Source organism: Mustela lutreola, chromosome 12, assembly GCF_030435805.1.
Source record: "Mustela lutreola isolate mMusLut2 chromosome 12, mMusLut2.pri, whole genome shotgun sequence".
Lineage (NCBI taxonomy): Eukaryota > Metazoa > Chordata > Mammalia > Carnivora > Mustelidae > Mustela > Mustela lutreola.
In genome coordinates, this window is record NC_081301.1 from 518965 (window position 1) to 538593 (window position 19629).

At 64.0% G+C, this 19629-nt stretch overlaps 3 protein-coding genes across 15 annotated transcripts in view; 2 read left to right on the forward strand and 1 right to left on the reverse strand.

Moving 5' to 3' along the window:
- Nucleotides 1–491: 491 nt before the first annotated feature.
- Nucleotides 492–5693, forward strand: ENTPD8 (ectonucleoside triphosphate diphosphohydrolase 8). 6 transcript variants are annotated; one of them, XM_059142958.1, is made up of 10 exons: nt 492–748; nt 2117–2255; nt 2342–2459; nt 3054–3204; nt 3338–3497; nt 3592–3822; nt 3912–4175; nt 4406–4516; nt 4772–4922; nt 5009–5693. In XM_059142958.1, exons 2-10 carry the CDS (start codon nt 2130–2132, stop codon nt 5548–5550), a joined length of 1854 nt encoding a protein of 617 aa, XP_058998941.1. In that variant the 5' UTR covers nt 492–748; nt 2117–2129; the 3' UTR covers nt 5551–5693. The 6 variants fall into 6 exon arrangements, with proteins under 6 accessions (XP_058998941.1, XP_058998943.1, XP_058998938.1 ...); XM_059142960.1 differs by having other exon boundaries at nt 492–859; nt 4772–4906; nt 5009–5338; XM_059142955.1 differs by having other exon boundaries at nt 493–859.
- Nucleotides 5694–5734: 41 nt separating this feature from the next.
- NOXA1 (NADPH oxidase activator 1) lies at nt 5735–16131 on the reverse strand. The gene is given in 15 exon segments (XM_059142606.1): nt 5735–5912; nt 5999–6026; nt 6028–6120; nt 6214–6328; nt 6431–6585; nt 6762–6820; nt 6995–7118; nt 7333–7429; nt 7938–7981; nt 8242–8301; nt 9480–9587; nt 9847–9981; nt 11834–11942; nt 12900–12982; nt 15693–16131. Coding segments are annotated over 15 exon segments (1476 nt in total). The 5' UTR covers nt 15870–16131; the 3' UTR covers nt 5735–5823.
- Nucleotides 16132–16242: 111 nt separating this feature from the next.
- The window catches only part of EXD3 (exonuclease 3'-5' domain containing 3), a 74548-nt gene continuing 71161 nt past the window's right edge, over nt 16243–19629 (forward strand). For all 8 annotated transcript variants that reach the window (XM_059143649.1, XM_059143651.1, XM_059143650.1 and 5 more), the window contains exon 1: nt 16243–16422. The gene's annotated coding sequence lies outside the window, so the exon portion shown is untranslated. The remainder of the gene's footprint in view (nt 16423–19629) is intronic.

The following is a 19629-nucleotide window of genomic DNA, read 5'->3' on the forward strand; positions in this document are numbered from 1 at the left end:
CCTTGCAGCCAGATCAGGAAGCCCCAGATGCCTTTGACAGGGGCAGGCCATGCACACTGAGGCAGGTCTATACGGATTGACCGGGACTGACGCGGGCCGGAGGCGGCACTGGGGCGTCGGCGGTGGCTGCCAGGCCTCATGCTTCCCCCTGCGTTGGGGAAGCCAGGCTCTCCCCATCCCCAGGCCCTTTTCCCCAGAGGGAACGGTGACCAGAAGCCATCGGCAGTGGGGCTGGCAGGGGCACGGCACGACCCCCGGGGGCACAGGATGGATGCCGGGTAATTCTGACTGGTGGTGTTACTGGGAGTCTATACCTGGGCACAAAAATGGGGCAATTTTATCGTTCGCTTGGAACAACTGAAGACAGCCGCCCTCGGGAGCCACATCTCAGTGTCCTGCGTCCTCCAGCCTTTGCTCTAGCCAAGCCCTAGGTCACCAGACTCCGGCCTGCCTGGAACAGGCTTCCGGTGGGGAGAGGGCAGGGTTCAAGGGCAAAGTCTGCTTAGCTTTTGGGAGGGTGGGGGCCCACCTGGGCACTCCACATGGGGCCACAGGAGAGGGGATGACCCCGGGTAGGGGAGGCGCAGAGCGCGACCCTAGGTAGTAGGGGGTGGCTCCCCGGCAGGGGCCTGAGCTCGACACCCCCTGAACCGCTGTTGGCCGTCTGTGAACTGGGGGTGGGCAGGACCGGCTCACAGGGGATCCCTTGCCCAGACTCCGTCACCTGCCCGGTGAGGTCCAGGTGCAGGTGGGTGGTGACTCGCTGAGGGGGAAGAAAAGGAAGGAAAACACCTGGCAGGCGCCTGAGTGACCGCAGTCCGGCTCTCTCCTTGCTGCCGCCAGCTGCCCGGCAGCCCAGGTGAGGGGCCGCTCTTAGTCGGGGGGGCTGTCCTGGTCTGGGGGGGCTGTCCTGGTCAGGGAGGGGCTGTCCTGGTCAGGGAGGGGCTGTCCTGGTTAGGGAGGGGCTGTCCTGGTCTGGGGGGGGCTGTCCTGGTCTGGGGGGTGCTGACCAGCACACACGGAGAGTGTGCCCACCCTCCCTGACCACCCGCTGGGGGCCCAGGCTGGGCGTCTCACAGTGCTATATTCCTTGGAGATGGGGTCATGGGGTGGGGTTCCAGTGTCCTGAGCCCTGCCATGCCCTGGGTGCTGGTTGGGGGCACAGGCTGGGGCCCCTCAGAGCTGGACTGTCAGACAGGTCACCAAGCCTCGGAGTTGCTGCCTCCCAGCCTCGGAGTGGGGCCCGAGCCCCACAGCCTGTCCCAGAGCGCGTGTGTGTTTGTGAGGCTGCCAGTGGGCTGCGGGGCGCGGTCTCCCGTGGGCCGCGGCGCGGAGGCTCCGCACTGTTGCAGGTGCGGCCCTGTTCGGGGACATTTGAGGCCTGCAGCAGGCCCTACGGGGACCCTGCGTGGCCTGCACTCCCAGCTCTGCCTCGGCCCGCTGCCCAGAGCCTGTCTGGAGCCAGCATAAAATCAGATTAGAGAAAGAGGTTGGGTTTTCAAATAAAAACCGGTGTCTTTGTTAAGAACCCCATGATCTCAGGTCCTTTTGCATCAAGAAAATGTGCTTTTCGGGGCCCTGCCGACCTCACTCTCTAGAGCCCATGTGAGGTGGCCTGGCAGGAAGCAGCCATCCAGCTGGTCACCTGTCCCCACGGCTCAGGCCTGCCCTCGGCGCTCCCGGAGGGAACACAGTGCCCTGAGCCACAGAGCGGGCGGCAGGCCGGCGGCCAAGGGAGGGTTCTGGGTTCCCCGACTTCAGTCGGGATCTGACCTGCCAGGCAGGGGCTCCTTTTCCTGGGAGGGCAGGGGGAGCAGGGCTGCGGGAGGAGGAGGTGGGGCGTAGCTGCGCCGGTCCCCGATGCGGCATGGGGACGGGGCTCTTCTGGGCCCCATCGCCACTAGCTGTGTGTGTCTCGGGCTAGCCCTGCTGCCTTCCTGGGCCCCAGCCCCTCTGCAGCCCACAGTCCCCTGGGCAGGCCTGGCTCCTAGTGTGTGGTCTGCGGCCCTGCCCCCTGACCCAGCAGGGAGTTCAGTGTCCCAGCGAGGACTGGGCGCCTCTCCAGGTGGCCGTTCTGCAACCATGGAGTCTGGGTGCCCCTGCTGCCCCCCTGCAGGTGCCGGCCCCTCATGGGGCTGACCTGGAAGAAGCGGGTCCTGGCGGCCCTGCAGGGGGCTGCGGTGGCCTCAGGCCTCACCACGCTCATTCTCGTCCTGGTGGAGGCCACCAGTGTCCTCTTGCCTGCAGAGATCAAGGTAGGCGCCAGGCCCTGAGCAGGGGGAGGCGGGGCTGGGCGGATGCTGGCCGGCCCACGCCCTCCTGACCTTGCTGTCACCCTCAGTTTGGGGTCGTGTTTGACGCCGGGTCCTCCCACACGTCCGTCTTTGTGTACCAGTGGCCGGCAGACAAGCAGAATAACACAGGGGTGGTCAGCCAGGCCCTGGCCTGCCAGGTGAAAGGTCAGTCGGCAGCTAGGTCCTTGGTGGGAGGGCTGGCTCGGAGTCCCCGCCGGGCGCGCTCTGGGGGCGGCTCGGGCTGGAGTGAGGTAGGGGCAACACTTAAACCCGTAGCATATCAGCCAATCGGCATAAAGGAAAAGCGGCTCAGAGTGGTTGAATGACTTACCCCAGGTGGCCCAGCTAACCAAGGAGGTCCTGGACCAGGGTCTGCGTGTGCCTGCACAGGCCTTGCTGCCTCTGCATCTTCCGGAGGCTCCGGGCATTCCCGGGCTCGCGGTCCCGTCACCCCAACCTCTCACTCCGGTGCCAGCAGCCTTCTTCCTCGAGAGTCTCAACGCCTTCTCTCCTCTCTCACGAAGGACCAGGACCATCGAGTTTAGGGCCCACCCAAGGAATCCAGGTTGAGCTCATCTCAAGATCCTTAACTTAATTACATCGGCAGAAACCTGTTTTCCGAACAAGATCCCACTCAAAGGTCCCAGTGGCGAGGGCATGCTCGTATCTCCTGGGGGGACACGGGCCTCTGCACCGCGGGCCCTCCCAGCCCAGCCGGCCCTCAGGCCTGGAGCCGCGTCCTGAGATGCTGTGTTTCAGGGCCTGGAATCTCCTCCTACGCCTTGGATCCTGCCCAGGCTGGCGAGAGCCTGGAGGACTGCCTGGAGGAGGCGCTGGCGCTGGTCCCGGAGGCTCGGCGTCGGGAAACGCCTGTGTTCCTTGGGGCCACAGCTGACATGAGGCTGCTCAGGTGAGGTGGGCCAGCTGGGGGCACGTCCAGGAGGAGCGGCTGGGAGTATGGCGGTGTGGACACCGAGGGCCGGTGGCAGGGAGGCGGGCTGCGGGTGTCCCGCCAGCTTCGGCAGCCGGCCCTTTCTGCCCAGCCAGAAGAACAGCTCCCAGGCGGGAGACATCCTCGTGGCGATCAGTCGGGTCCTGGGCCGGTCTCCCCTGGACTTCTGGGGTGCTGAGATCCTGGCTGGACGGGATGAAGGTGCCTTAGGTTGGATTACCATCAACTACGTCCTGGGCATGCTGGTCAAGGTGCCACGGGCAGCCTGCGGTGGGGGCTGGGTGACGAGGGGCTGGGGGTCCATGAGGCTGTTTTCAGGACTCGGTGCTTCCTGTCTGTCCTCAGTATTCCTTCTCTGGAGAATGGATCCGGCCTCTGGAGGGGCCCCTGGTGGGCGCCCTGGACATGGGTGGGGCCTCCACCCAGATCACCTTTGTGCCCGGAGGCCCCATACTGGACAAGAGCACCCAGGCCACCTTCCACCTCTATGGCTCTGAGCACAGCGTCTACACCCACAGCTACCTCTGTTTTGGGCGTGACCAGATGCTGACCAGGCTCCTGGCTCAGCTGCTGCAGGTCAGCTGGGCCCCCAGAGGAGGGAGAGGGGCGGTGAGATGCCTGTGGCCCTGGGCTGGGCTCAAGGCCCCCTCCCTGTCCTCCTGCAGAGCAGCCCCGGCCCCCTGATCCGCCATCCGTGCTACCACAGTGGCTACTGGGCCACGCTGTCCCCAGCGACCCTATATGAGTCACCCTGTGTCCACACCACACCCCCCCCAGGCCTGGCCTGGAACCTCACTGTGGAGGGAACAGGGAACCCCGGGGCCTGCGTCTCTGCTATCCGGGGCCTCTTCAACTTCTCCAGCTGCGAGGACCGAGGACACTGTGCCTTCAATGGGGTCTACCAGCCCCCCGTGCGGGGCCAGTTCTACGTGAGTGGGAGCCCTCCACACTGTCCTCCCCGGGCTCCCAGCCCCCTGCTGGAGCCCCAGAGGCCTGATGCCAGGCAGGCCTAGGGCGAGCCCTGGATGGGTGGGGTACTCTGGGTCTCCAGGTGGGGGGGGCAGACACTTTGCCTGGTTGGTGCTGGGGCTCCTCTGACCCCAGCAGACCCAGGTGTCGCCCCGGGGCAGGCACACCCAGCTTCCTTCCCCGCCCCCAGGCCTTCTCCAACTTCTACTACACCTTCCACTTCCTGAACGTCACCTCCAAGCAGCCGCTGGCCACCGTCAACGCCACTGTCTGGGAGTTCTGCCAGAGGCCCTGGAAGCAGGTGGATGGGACCTGGGACCACCCGTCCCCACCAGCGCTGCCCAGCACTCTGGGCTGCCGCTGCCCCAGGCACCGACCTCTGCAGGCTGGGCCTCGGCAGGACCGCACCCTGCGGGGTGTGGCCAGCAGGGCTGGGGGATGCCCAGGGAAGGGAAGACCCAGGCAGGGGACCCAGGGGCCCATCCTTGGGTGGGACCTGCCTCTGGTGGGCCGGGAGAGGGGGTGTCACCTGGCTCCTCGCCTACCGGGCCCCCAGGTAGAGGCAAGCTCGCCCGGGCAGGACCACTGGCTTCGTGACTACTGTGCCTCGGGCCTGTACATACTCACGCTGCTGCTCGAGGGCTATGGGTTCAGGGAGGACACCTGGTCCAGCATTGAGTTCCGGAAGCAGGTGACCACCTCCCAGGGTGAGGCCATCCGACACAAGGCAAGGGGGGCGGTTGGGGACTCTGGGGCAGCGGCCACAGCCCTGACCGGTCTGCCTGTCCCACAGTTGGGCGGCATGGATATCGGCTGGACGCTGGGCTACACGCTGAACCTGACCAGCATGATCCCAGCTCAGCTGCCCGCCCACTGGCGGGCAGAGAGCTACGGCGTCTGGGCGGCTGGAGTCGTCTTCGCCGTGCTGACTGTCGTGGCTACCCTCGGGGCCACCGCCGTCCACCTCCTCTGGCCCTGGGGCTGAGCTGGGCTGCCCCCTGGCATTGGTGGGGCGCGGGGGTAGGGGGCTGCCCCAGCCTGGACGGCTGCATGGGCCAGAGCCTTCCCACGAGCCCTGCTGGGTCTCCCTGTGTCGTGGGCTCTGGCCCCGTGGTCAGATGGCCCCACCCAGCCCTCAGGGTCATTCTGGCCAAGCGGGTTGTATTGTGGCCTCTGCATCCTGGCCCCCCCCAGGTTCCCTTCTCCACCGCGCTTCCCAGGACGGCAGGTGACCTCCTGCACAAACGCTGGGACACAGGGCCCTGCAGCACTCAGGGCTGTGCGATCTGTAGTGTTGTGGGACATGAGGCTGCTCAAGCCCGGAACGGGGAGTGACTGCGGGAACAAGAGGGCTCCCAGGCCGGCCGTGGGAGGTCTAGGAGCAGCAGAGCTGGCGGGACCCCTGCTGTTTCCCGGCCAGAGGGACAGTCTCCGGACTCCGTAGCTCCTCCTGGAGTGGCAGCCCCACCCCTACTCTGGAAGCCCGGTGGACAAGCCCAGATTACAGAACACACCTTCGTGGGGCGGGGGAGACGGCTTTATTAAAACCCTCCTTGCCATGGCACAGCTGATTTCTTCACTGGGGCTCTGCGCGGGGTGTTGGGCTCCTCACACGTCCTGTCCAGCCGGGACCACAAAGCACTTGGGGAAGATGCCGACGTGGCCACCACAGTGACCCTCCAGCCAGGCCTGGTCCACTGTGCATGAGGGGGTCAGGGTCCCTCAGAGCGCGTCAGGCAGTGTGAGCTCACACCATCTCCTCATGCCCCAGCGGCCCACTGACCTTCACACAGCACGTCCACGACGTCCCCCCCGCTGCAGGGCCAGGTCCTCGGGCCCCCGGGCACAGTAGCTGTGCTGGGCCACCACCTGGTAGAGGGCAGCTCGGCCGCCTGCTCCCTGTGGCTGGAGGAGGGGGCGCAGGGTGGGCAGGGCTGCAGAAGGGCCCTGGGGTCCCTCGTGCCACCCCCCGGCCACCCACGTCCTCCGGAGGCTCACCCGGCACTGAAGCTGCAGAACCCCAGTGCCGGCCGCCGCGTCCCGCCAGGCCCTCTGCAGTGCCTCCTCCCCGGGGAGGGGGACCCAGCGCCCCTTGTTGCTGGGGTCTTGGTAACTGCAAAGAGACTCCTCAGAGTGGCATCGAGTGGGCGGGGCGTGCTCCTGGCGGGCGCTGACCTCTGACGCCTGCAGGGCCGCCCCTGGCCGGCCTGCTCACCTGAGCTGCGCACGCTGGGCCTGGCGACCGAGGGCTTGGCTCAGCAGGCCCCGCAGGCCGGCCAGGTCCACTCCTCTCGGGACCCTCAGGGCCAGGGTGAAGGCACACTGCGCAGTGACGGTCACCAAGGACGCAGGTTCCTCCATGGCCGCTCCCTGGGGCAGAGCAGCAAGGCAGTGTTCGCTCATGAAGCCCCAGCTCTGCATGCCCAAAGACCGGCTGGGGTGGCCTTTGAGCCACGAGGGTGGGAGGGGCTGGGGTCCCCAGGGCCTAGTCTCTGGACCCCAAATCCCTGAAAAGTGGGGGTGACATGAAGGCCTGTGCCTCTTACCCCAGCACCCAAGGGATCCTCTGAAGGGCGGGAGTCTGGCTCCCCGGCCACTGGTAGCCCTGTGGAGGGTGACAGAGCAGGGGCTCAGGTGGCCCACACCCCGGCTGGGAGGCCCAAGGTAGCCAGCTGCCTCCCTCGGGGGCGAAGAGGCTGCTCCCAGCTCCCCAGACGCCTGCCCAGGACTCCCACCACCACGGCCTCTGCCTACCACATGCGGCTCAGGGGGTCCTTACCTGGAGGAACCTGTCTGCCGACCTGCTCCACACGGGGCCTCTGCAGGAAAAGCCACAGGCTGGGAGCGGGGGCCAGGGGTGGGGGCCCCTGAGGTCCAGGCAGCTTTCCCCGGCCTGGGGCTTGCTGCAGCAGACCCAGTGGTGAGGTGTGTGGCCGGGGAATCAGCTGGTCAGCAGGAAGCCGTAAGTCCAGGCTGGATGGGAGTGCGTTCTGGGCAGGAACCAGGTCCCCACAGGCCTGGAGCCCATACTGCCCGGTGGGGGTGTCCTGCCAGCACTGTGGCCCCCGCACCCCCCCAACACCGGGCCTGGGCTCACTCACCCACCCACTCACTCACCGGTACCCCCCGTCCCGAGCCGACCTCTGTCTCTGCCTCAGGAGGCATCCTGGGACCGCAGGGGCTGGCCGTTCTGCAGGGGCCGGAGTCTCTGGCCCTGGGGGGCAGGGGGAGCCCTCATTGTCAGGACTGGCCCAGCTTGTGCTTGTTCCCTCCCAACACAGCCTGAGAGGAACCCCGAGTGTGGAGATGAGGGGCCGTGGCCCTGGGTGGGGGCCTGCTCGATGTCCCCACACCCTGTGTGACGTTGAGCTGGGATGGCCCCACCTGGAAGGGTCTGGTCTGGCAATGCCGACCCACAACCCAGCAGCCCCCTCCTTGAGCCCCTCGGTTCTGAGCTGTGTGGGGTCGTGGCGACCTGACGTCTCAACTCCCCTCTGGTGCCCACCGAGGCCTGAGTGACAGTTCTGTGGGAAGGGGGCACAGGGCTCTTCATCCTGCAGCAGGACAGGCTCCAGACAGACTAAACCTAGGGCCTCTGGACAGAGGGGGTGCGGGGAGGGCTGAGAGAGGCTCTTCCCTGGCCTCAGGGGCCACGATGCAGGCCTTACTCCTGCCCCAACCAGAGAAACACGCATGCGGAGAGGAGACCCGCTCCTTCCTACCGTGGGGCGGCTCCAGGTCTGCCTTCGGCATCCGCACCCCGAACCTGTGGGCACAGAACAGCGCGCTCTCTCAGGAGGCAGGTCCCCAGGGGCAGCGCCAGGGCAGGGAGCCCCGGCACTGCCTTCCCCGGTTGAGACTCTCACACTCAACAGGCCTGTCACTCCCAACTTCAGATCAGAGGGATGTTGGGGGCCCCTGAGAGCTCAGGGTAGCTCCTTCCCTTCCCAGGACAAAGGTCTGAAATGCCCAGGCCTGCAGATGACAGGTGACAAGTCTGGGCTGGCTGGGAGACGACCCGCCCACCTGGGGCTGCTGAGGCTGGCTGTCCTCATGTTCGTCGTCGGGGATGGCAGAGGAGACCACCTGGTGAGGGACAGCAGAGGGACAGCTGAGCTAGGGGCCCTGCGATGCCCACTCCCAGCGCCTGCTGCCCACACCACACTCCTGAGGGTCCCATCTGCCGGGGACTGGGGGGCTGCCCACGCCTGACCAAGGGCGGTCAGACCACCACAGTGGGTGCTGGAAGGCAGAAAAAATGCATCTCATCAAGGAAAATCCCTGTGCTGACAATTTTAAATTTTATTTTGAAGATTTTATTTGTGTATTTCTCAGAGAGAAAGAGAAAGTGTGCGCATAAGCACAAGCAAGGGGAGAGGCAGAGGCAGAAGCAGGCTCCCTTGCTGGGCAAGGAGCCCGATGCCGGACTCAATTCAGGACCCTGGGATCCTGACCCAAGCAGAAGGCAGCCACGTAACCGACTGAGCCACCCACGCGCCTTTTAACTTATTTTTAATACAACTTTTTAAAAATGTCTTTACTTCTTAGAAGTTTGTACTGTGACAGAGTCTAAACTCACAGATGCGCGCAGCTCAGAGCCGCCCGGCCCCTGCCAGCCATGTCTGCAAAGCCCTGGTGTTTGGGGCACATGACCTCACCAGCCCTGTACCTGGTCACACCAGCACGTGGGCCCTTGGTGACCTCAGTGGGTGCTGAGGCTAACGCAAGGGCCACCAGCTTGGAACCCAGGTGAATTTTCCTTTGTGAGCCCTGGAGTCACTTCCTTGAACCCCAGCCCTGCTCCCCAGTGTTCTGTGATTTGGGTGGTGCTGCCTGGCCCTGGCCAGTCGACCTCAGCCCTCACTGGGATCTCACTCTCTGGAGCACAAATGCAGGGAGACAAAGAGACAGAAAAGCACAGGGAGAAACTGAGGCCAGGAGAGTGTGGCTGAGGTGGAGGGAGTCGGGGAGCACTGCCGAAAAGCCATGAGCTCCCTCGCCTGCAGCCCGCCTCCACTGGGGGCTCTGCCTCCCGGTTCCGAGAGGCCAGGATCGGTTCCGAGAGGCCAGGATCGGTGAGCTCCACTTGGAGACAGGGCTCAGGAAGCTCAGGCACTCTGCCGTTTTGGGGGTGGCCCCGGGCCCCCTCTCCTCCCGCCCACTGAAGCCCTTGTAACGATACAGACCACACCGTGAGCTCGGTGCCTGCTGGCTGCTGCTGGCCCCAAGCCCCTGCCGCAGGAGGTGAGAGGCCACCCCCTTACCTTGGCCTTGCCCAGGAAATCCACTGGTTCCAGATGCTCCAGGTGCCGCCTGTGGGGCCGAAAGACCTCACCCCTGGGGACCTGCCGAGGCTGCAGGGGGACCTGCTTCTGGAGGGGTTCCGGCCAAGGCAGACCTGAGCATCTGACCAGGGCTGTGGCCTCAGGGACCCTCCACCCACTTCTCAGGGGACCTGGGAAGTCCCTCCCCAGCCCCCACACCCGGGCACACGGGGAACCTCCCTCTAGAAATTCCTTCATCGCGTGGACTGGGTCTTGGGAGCCTGTGCAGATGGGATCCCGGGACTGTGGGCTTCGCGCCCAACAGCGCTCACAGGTGGGGCGGCCTGCTCTCCCCTGCCCCCCTCACCTGCAGCTGGCCCAGGGCGGTGTGCAGGTCATCGCCGGCCCCCTCCGGCCCCTTCGAGAGGGCTTCCTCTAGGCTGCGGGTGGCCTCAGCCCAGAGTCCCAGCCGGCACTGTGCGGCCCCCACGTTGAAGAGCACCTGGGAGGGAGGTGGGAGATGACAGCCTCACTTCGCTCCCCTCCACCGGCCGCACCCCTGGTCCCACCCCTACATCAGCCCTTCAGGCCTCAACCTCCCCCTCTGTCCTCCACCCCTCGCCTGCCTCTGATCCGGATTCCAAACCAGGCGACGCCCCCAGTCCCACGCCAGGTCCTACTGCTGCCTCCGCCCCCAGCCCCACGACCTGGCCCCGCCCCCAACCCCTCCTGAACCTCCTTCCAGTCCCGCCCCCGCCCCGACCGTCCCTGACCCCTCCCCCAGCCCCCTCTACTGGCCCCGCCCCCAAACCTTCCTAAACCTCCTTCCAGTCCCGCCCCGCCCCTCTCCTGGCCCCACCCCCGACCCACTCTCCTGGCCCCGCCCCAACCCTTCTCGAACCTCCTTCCAGTCCCGCCCCCGCCCCGCCCCTGCCCCCTCTTCTGGCCCCGCCCCCAACCCCTCCTGCACCTCCTTCCAGTCCCGCCCCCGCCCATCCCTGACCCCGCCCCCAGCCCCCTCTCCTGGCCCCGCCCCCAAACCTTCCTGAACCTCCTTCCAGTCCCGCCCCGCCCCTCTCTTGGTCCCGCCCCCAACCCTTCTCGAACCTCCTTCCAGTCCCGCCCCCTCCCCGCCCCCGGCCCCGCCCCCAGCCCGCTCTCGGGACCCGCTGCGCCTCAAGCACTGCCCGCACCTCGGGGCCCTCGGGGAGCCCCGGCTGAAGCGGAGGCTGCCCGGCTCGGCGGCGGCAGGCGGCCGTCACGCGGGGCGGGCTCTGCGGGCAGCCTCACTGCCCAGGCGCCCGCTGGAGCGGCTCGTCGCTCCGGCGCTTCTCGGCTCCCTACGTCGGGGGCAGAGGTGCGCGCTCTGCGACCGTCCTCCCCGCCCGCCTCACCCCCTGTCCGCATCCGGCCTGACCCCTTTTGCGGCCCCTTCCACGCGTGCGGCCCTGCTCAGAGCCCTGCTCGGGGTGCTGTCCCCGGAGCCTTTTCTCCGTCCTGTCCCCTCCCTCACGCCCACCCAGCGAGAAAAGACGGGCTGGCTTAAGGCCGTCGCGGGCGGGACGCGCTGGGCGCAGAAGCGAAGGTGCCCGGTGCCCCTGGAAGCCGCCCCGGCCCGCTGACCCCTCCACTGCTGCGGGGACAGCGGGTGCTCGGCCGCTTCGGCCTCTGTCAAGAGAAAGCAAGCCGCTCTTCCCGCGGCATCTGTCCCCATGGCCTGCCAGGGGCCACCACACTCCCAGAGCCAGCGGCCACCCTCTGGAGATGCTGTCACACGGCTGGGTGGGGGCCACCGCCCGGCCCGCTCCCCAGGCCCCGCCCTGCACTGTTCTGTGACCTGGGCCGATCTGGGGACCTGAGGGGCTGCGGACCCCACCCGCGGGGACTTCCCCACGAGCTGTTGGTTGCAGTACAGATGGTTTGGAGAAGGCTCCAACGCAGCATGTTTCCGGGAGTGCTGGGGGTGTCCTCTTGATCCCCCTCCCTTGGTGTCAGCCACACGGAGAGCCCAGGGTGGGGGCCCACAGGCAAGCCGTGAGTCCTTCTGACCCCACCGGCCTCTCTCTGCTGACTCGGACCCTCCCCAGACCTTCTCCCGATGGCCTCCCACCTCTTCTGCCCCTAAGCTTCCTTGGGGTGAAAGTGTGGTCAGTAGGGGTAGTGGGGCGTCTGAGGCCAGAGGGAGCATATCAGTCAATATGGCCCCGCCTGTGACAGTAACAAGACAATGGGACCCAGAGGGAGAGGCCTAAAGGGGCACCTGGGCCTTCTGCCCCCAGACAGCACCCCCAGGGCCCCCAGCTGTTTCCTTGCCTTGGAGGCCAGCTCCCTGCACAAGTGTGGCGCGAGCTCACCTCCCAGGCCTTCAGCTTGAACCGCAGGCCCAGCTGTGTGTAGTCGATGGCGGTGTTACCCCTGAGCTGAGCCAAGGCCAGCCGGAAGTCAGTCAGGGCCTCCTGGAACCTGCAGGCAGTGGGGGGTGGGCGGGGGCCTCAGCGGCTGTAGGGAAAGGGCCAAGCCCTGCCCCAGCCTGTCCCCCCACCCCCTCCAGCTCCATGGACACCTGCTAGGGGGCAGTGGTGGCCACCCAGATCCTAGCACATAGTAGGCACTCAAGTCCCAACCAGCCGGTCAAGGAATCCATCAAGAGACGTGACTGTGGGAGGTGGAGAGGGCACCATGTCTGAGGTGTGAGATGACACCAGCTCTGATCCAGCTCTGCCTTCTGGAAACTGACTCCCTGCCTAGAGTCCCTGTTCACACCCCAGACCCTCTTCAGCCCTGGTTGTGCAGAGAGCCCTGGGCACTTCCCTCCTGCTTCTCAGGACTCCCGTTCCCTGCGGGCCTCCCTCTGCAGAGACCGGCCGGAAGCTCCTCAGCCCCCGCTGGACTCCCCATCTCCCGCAAGCAGGGACCCCCAGAGTAGGCCTGCTGGGCATGGAGCCATCTGTGGGGCTTGTCCTGGGGGCTGGGTGGGGGAGGGGCAAGATGAGCTTGTCCCACAGAATGTTTCCTTCTCTGGGAAGGACCACAGTGCAGAGCCCAGGCAAGCACTGAGGATCCCAACCACCTCTGTGTCCTGGGACACACCCTTCCTGCAGCCCTGCTCTCGGGTTCCCCGTTTGCAGAATGGGTCACACCATCCCTCCTACAGCAAAAAATAAATGGTGAGGAACAGAGGAAGGGACGCCTATGAAAGCGCTCAGAGCCTCAGCACAGAGACAAGCCTTCTCATGTGGCCCTGCCCGTGTCCTGCTCCAGCACGAGCACAGTGCCCTCTCCAGGCTTCCCTGGGGCTGCAGAGGAGGGGGTTGGCAAGAAGAGGTGACCCGTGGGGAGAGAGGGGGAGGAGGAGCCTAAGAATGGACTTTGCAGAGAAAAAGGACCGTCGGAGAAGAAACAAGGCGCCCCTGTGCTCACCGCTCCAGCTGGAAGTTGGCCACTCCTCTCTGGAAAAAGCCAACAGCCATGTAGGCGTCCTTGGTCACCGCTTGGTCAAGTGCCTGGGGATAGAAATGCCCATAGATTGCCAAGGTCTGCAATTCTATCACTCCTGTGTCACAGACATAGTCCAGGCAGATAACCAGTGGCCGGGGGCCAAGGAATTCCATGGCCCCCAGACAGCCAGCGGCAGACAGAAGTTTCCTGCCCTTGTCCTGGGGCCCCCAGAGCTTGTGCCTGGGCACCTGCATCACCATTCAGTCTGCCTTGGTGTCACGACCAGAATGAGCCTGATTCCCCGAAGTGCAAAGAGCACAGTGAGCTGTTGTCCCAAAGCAACCTGTCTGCCATGAGGACGAGGCGAAATGGCAGCACATTAATGTTACCTCTGGGGCACAGATTACGTTAAGATTTTTGCCTTTTTAAAATCTTACTTCTGATCGTTTATACAGAATGACACACTTCTTATCTATTACAATCAGAAAGATGGGTGCCTGGGGGGGTTGAGCTGTTTAAGCATCTGCTTTCGGGTCAGGTCATGTTCCTGGGGTCCTGGGATCGAGCCCCGTCAGGCTCAGTGGGGAGTGGGCTTCTCCCTCTTCCTCTGTCTCTTCCCCCCTGCTCATGTTCTCTATCAAATAAATAAATAAATAAATAAAATTTTTAAGATTTTATTTATTTATTTGACAGAGATCACAAGCAGGCAGAGAGGCAGGCAGAGAGAGAGAGAGGAGGAAGCAGGCTCCCCGCCGAGCAGAGAGCCCGATGCAGGACTCGATCCCAGGACCCTGGGATCATGACCTGAGCTGAAGGCAGAGGCTTTAACCCACTGAGCCACCCAGGTGCCCCAATAAATAAAATCTTTTAAAAAGTATTAGAAGAAGAACACAAAAGTCTTAGTATGTGTGTGAAGTACAGTTTTTCCCTTAACTTCATTCAAACGCAGTCGATCGACCATCAGTTAAACACGGGTAACAGGAGGGGCACCGCAGTCTTACAAATCTGGGAAAACGGGTGGGTTCCTACAGAGCTGGGATTGACCTAAGGTTGAAAGTACACGCGGAGGCACTGATATGGAGGGCCACTCAGTGCCAGAGAGACCCATTTGTTTGCTACTCTACCACACAGAGCAGCCAAGTCAAGGTCACATAGGGTTCCTACCCACAGACTGCGGCCCTGGCTACACCCCGCTCACCCTGCCCTGCTCCTCAGAGAGTTTTATTAATCGTAGCCGTTCCACCTACTTTTAGAAATCTCCATATTTCCGGCTAATGTGCCCATGCTATTACTTAATTTTGTTGATTTTGAACAGTCTTCCCTCTTCTCTTAGGGTCAAGGATTTAATACCATATTCTTCTGCTCACCACCTCTGTCCCCTCTCTAGTTAAATCACAGTTTATAGGGGCGCCTGGGTGGCTCAGTGGGTTAAAGCCTCTGCCTTCGGCTCAGGTCATGATTGCAGGGTCCTGGGATCGAGCTCCGCATGGGGCTCTCTGCTCAGCGGGGAGCCTGCTTCCTCCTCTCTCTGCCTGCCTCTCTGCCTGCTTGTGATCTCTATCTGTGAAATAAATAAATAAAATCTTGTTTAAAAAAATCACAGTTTATGAATAAGTGATAAATGGATTGACCTTATATTTACTATTGGCTGAGCTACCTGGTGTCTGGTGACCGTACTCCCTTTCTTGGATAACACTTTCAAACTTAAATTGTTGGGGTGCCTGGGTGGCTCAGTGGGTTAAAGCCTCTGCCTGCTTCGCCCTCTCTCTCTCTGCCTGCCTCTCTGCCTGCTTGTGGTCTCTGTCTGTCAAATAAATAAAATCTTAAAAAAAAATAAAACTTAAATTGTTGCTGAGAACTGTAGATTCACATGCAGACGCAAGAAAGGACAGAGGAGCTCCCAGGTACCCTTTACCCAGTATCCCCCACCCCCACTCCTGTGGTCAAGTTTTGCAAGATGCTGATGTCGATGCTCTCCCACAACATCTAATTCTCCTTGCATTTGTGTCATTTTCCAGGTAGCTGCCTGATTGCCTCAGACACTGCGGGATCCTGGTTCCTTCTGTTGGAGGCATTTGGGGACCGGGGAGATAAGCCGGGGCTACTGCATTTTTGTATGCACCTGGGGAATGTACATCACTTTAAAGAACACGAAGTGTTTGAAGGGAAGAGAGTGGTTCTGTGCTGCCCTCTCAGCAGAGGAGCTGTGTGTTCACGCCCACGTGCACTCTTGAACTCCTGGTTCTATTTTGGGGAAGAGACTGGGAAAAAGGTGAGTACTTAGATCTGGGGTCTGGGTACCAGCCAGAGAAACCTCATCTCCTTCCCATTGCCACAGGTGTCTGATGAAGTCCCCGTTCCAAACTCTACACCCTGGGAGGCAGCAAGCCCCTTGCAAGCAGGATCCAGCCTCCAGCCAATCTCTAGGTATCAGCACGATGAGCGCCTGAGCCAGCAGCACCCCAGTCCTTCCCCATGACCACAGAGTCTGGCACAGGGTCACCATCTGGAGGAGACGGCGAGGGAGGCCGCCCCCTCATCATGCCCGAGTTCAGGGTGAGGTCCCCCGACTGCACAGCTCCTACCTGCCTTCGGTGTCCACTGAGGCAGAACACGGCGGGGTGGGGCATCCCCAGATGTCAGGAATAAGGGTCCCGGGGCCCACCCCTGCGGCTGGGTCTAGGGCACGGTAAGTAAGGTTCCCCAGAGCCACTCCCCAAGGGGTGGGGTCTCTTCGACCAAGCCCGGGGGCCGGGCTGTCAGCCCCTGGCTCACCCGCAGTGCGGCCTCCGGGTCCCCGGCCAGCAGGTGCACGCAGCCCACGTTGAAGCACATCCTGGCGGGCGGCTCCGGGTCACCCGAGAAGAGGCGGAGGGCGCAGCCCCAGTCCCCGCGCGCCACAGCCTGCACGCCCCGGTGCCAGTCGCGCACCAGATCTCCCCGAGAGGGCATGGCGGCGCGGTCACCCGCCGGACCGTGTCTGCTTCCGGGCCGGAGCGCGGCCGGCGAGGCCGACGGCGGTGCGGGTCCCCTGAGGGGCCCGGCGGGACCACCGGGGGCCGAGGGCCCGGAGACCCGCGTGGGGATGTGGGCCCCCCGCCCCTCGGAGGCCGGCAAGGGGTCCCGACCGAGGGGGCGCTCGGTTGGAGCGCGCGGACTCCGCGAGCCGCAGGTACGCCCCGCCTCCTGCCGCCCCACGGCGCCCCCTGGCGGCGGAGCGATCCCGCCCCCGAGCCGACTCCGCCCCCGAGCCGACTCCGCCCCGCCCCGGGCCCCGCCCCCGGGGACCGCCCCCGCGACGTCCGGACCCGCCCCTTCCCCCGCTTCCGCCGCGCGCCACGGGACTTCCGCCGGGAGCTGCGGGAGGTGGCCTTTCCCCGTCGCGCCGCGCCTCGGGCCGTGCGGGTCTCGGGGGTCTCGGGGCGTCGGGGGAGGCCGGCCGGGCCCGCCGTTGCCGCTGCTGCCGAGGCCGGGCCAGGGTTCCGGGCGGACCCCGCGGGCTCAGGTGAGCGACTGCCGGGGCTCGGGCCGCGGGGGGCTGGCGCGGGGCCCCCGGGACGCCGGCGGGCAGGGCAGGGCGAGGCCGGCAGGACTGTGGGCGCCCGGTGCGGGCTGTGCCCTGCAGCCGCGGTGGCCCCGAGGACCTCCCGCCGCGAGAGCGTGGAAGCTCCGAGAGCCGCGTGCCCGAGCCCTCCCTGGAGGTCCGAGTGACCGGGGCCTCCGCCTTCGCCGCTGACACCCCGCGTGCGTGTCCTGCCGGTGCTGGTCATGGCTCTCGGCAGAACAGACCCGGCAGGTGCACTAGCAGGTGCGCAGAGGTGGACAGCCTGGGAGCGGGTCCCCAGGCCAGACCCGGGGACGAGCCCTGCTGCCCTGGAGTCGGGCATACGGTCCCTCCTGTAGGGACTTCAGGCCCTCCACGCCCCAGTGCGCCCTCACCTCCAGTCCCGGTGCCCTGGTAGGAAGGGTCACCCGCTGCCGACAAGTTGCCGTCGTCACATGGGTTGATGTCATAAAAGACTTGCCGCGCCCCGGGGCTCAGTCAGTCAACTCCAGCTCTTGACTTCCCCGCAGGTGGTGACCTCAGGGTCCTGGGGTCGAGTCCCACCTGGGGCTCCGTGCTGAGCAGGAGTCTGCCTCCCCTCACTCTGCCCCCCCATTCCTCCAGTCCCCCCCACCGTGCTCTTGCCGTGTGTCTCTCTCTCAATTCAATAAATAATACTTATTTTTTGTGTTTTTGTATTTTTTGACCAACTATGTGGGTCCCTGGCCTTGCTAGTGTACACGTGAAACGAGCCGTCACAGCCCCAGAAACACTCCCGGAGAAAGGCTCTGCCTTTTATTTACACTCGGGAACATGCAGGGGCGGCTTGTGTCCTTTGCGGTGTCCGGAGCTCAGCTGTAATCGCCACCTGGCTGGCCTTCTTTGTTGACCACCTTCTTCTCCAGTGGGCCTGTGGGTCCTGGGACCTGGGAGCCACTCCGCTCGCTTCTGGCCGCGTGTCCTCCCTGTGTCACCGGGACCAGCTCTCTGACCCTGCAGGCTTCCTTAGCTAAGGAACAGGGGTGCTGAGTGCCGGCCTGGCGCACCTGTCAGGGCTCACGCCTGTGGCATGCCCGAGACGGCAGCTTCCTCAGTAAATGTCTGGGAGCCTCTGCTCTGAGGACCTGCTTCCCCACCAGTGGGGCCTGGGTTTCCTGACCTGCTGGCCTGGAGGTGTCTGGGTACCCAGGGCGGGATCCTGTCCTTCCCAACCCCCCCCATGTGGGCGTCCCTCCCACTCCCCACTCCCCATCCTCCGCACCTTCCTGACAACATTTGCTCGGGGCCAGTCCTGCAGCCCTGCTTGGCCCTTCTCAGCCCGCTGGCCCACCCAGGTCCCGCCTGGGGCTCCTCGGTGTTGACAGCTGCAACCCCCACTCCCCGCCCACCCCGGCAGCTCGCACCTTCGACCTGATACCCCCTCACCACCCACAGCTCCAGTCCCATTCCCTTCATCGGGGCTGCAGGAGCCCGGCTGAAGTGCTGGGTCTCCTTCCGTCCTCAACACGTGCCACCGACTCCCTCCTCCTGTGGTGGCCTTCCTCCTCCCGTGTCCTCAGCCCCACTCTGCCCTGTCGTGCCTCCCAGCCCAGAGCTTGGCTGCTTGCTTCCAGAGAAAATGGCAGCAGCTGGAAGGGACCCCCTCCGTCGACACCCACAGATCTGTCTCTTCCCCCACCCCATCATCATTTCTGCTCACTAGGGTCAGCCTATCAACATACTGTGATTCTGTCCATCTTAAGCCCCTTCCCGAGCTCTCCCCCCATTTCTTTACCCCCGTGGGCCGCAGGGCCACCTCCAAGGGTTCTCAGTGTGTTAGCACTTTTACTGTGCACTTTGTAGGAACTGAGATGTAATTCGGGTATCAGGAAATCCAGTCGTCAGGGGTGCAGGTCACTGTTTTTCCGTGTGCGCAGTGTTGTGCAGCCAAACCCGATGATTCTAGAGTGCTTCCTCACAGTCGCTGGACACGGGCGCCACCGCCCCAGCCCCTGGCAGCTGCTGGTCCTGTCTTTACGGGCTTGCGGCTTCGGGGCGTTGGTGTGAACGGCCCCGCACGGCACACCGACTCTGCGTCTGGCTTCTCGCTCAGTGTCACTTTTTTTTGAGGTTCATTCGTGTTGTAACCTGTATCAGAATTTTGTTCCTTTTTAAGACCAGTAACGTTCCATTGCAGGGTTGGCCCTGCTTTGTGTACCTGTTCACCCACCGATGGGCAGCGGCCACTTTTTGGCTACCTTGAAAAATGCTTCTGTGAACATCTGTGTATGAGTCCCGTGCAGACGTGTTCTCAGTTCTTTTGGGTACATACCTGCGAGCGGGGCCGCTGGCTCCTGCCATCACTCTGTTGAACCTTGTTCCAGGTGGCTGCCCTGGCCCCATTTCCATCATGCTGGGGCCCCTGAGCCAGCTCCAGGCGGCCTTCCTGCTGCTGCTCTACCCAAAGGCTTGTCAGGGTCACCAGCAGCCTCCCCTGGGCTGGGGCCCTGGGCCTGGCCCGTCCTCCCCACTCAGCCCTGACCTCCAGGATGTGACCTCCTCCGTGTCCCCTCTGCCCCCAGCTGGCGCCCCTTCCTCCCCTAGGGCTCTGTCCCCACCTCCCTGTGCACTCCCTGCCTGGTGCTCCCATAGTCGGGGTGACGCTGCGGTGTCTGCTGCATCTGCTCTTAGACTGGCTTTATTTCCCTAACAGGAGGGTGGGGCAGCCCACCCCCATCACCTTCGTCACGGGATGCTCTGGGCCGTGTCACCTCTGTCACCCCCGACGTCCCGCAGAGGCTGCGTCCCCGTGTGGAGGACACTCTGCGGACGAAGAGTACAAGGCCCGTGGGCCTCGGGAGTGGCAGGGTGAGAGGTCACATACTCTCACTCCGTTCATGTAACTTTCTTAAATGACAAGTTCTATAAATGGAGAACAGATGCGCGGCCGCCCGGGGCCACTGACAGATGAACGCTGTGAGCCGGCAATGCTGCGGGGGCCCAAGGGCAGGTGCTCTGGGTGGCGACGGGATCCACATCAGGCCCTGCTGGTGACGTTGACTGCCGTGACACCTGAGGGACCGCGTAGAACGCATATGGGTCAGCTCTTCTCTCTCCCAAGTGCGTGTATCTGTCTCCAGTTATCTCAGAATAAGTGTCTAAAACCATTTTTTAAAAAAATTTTATTTA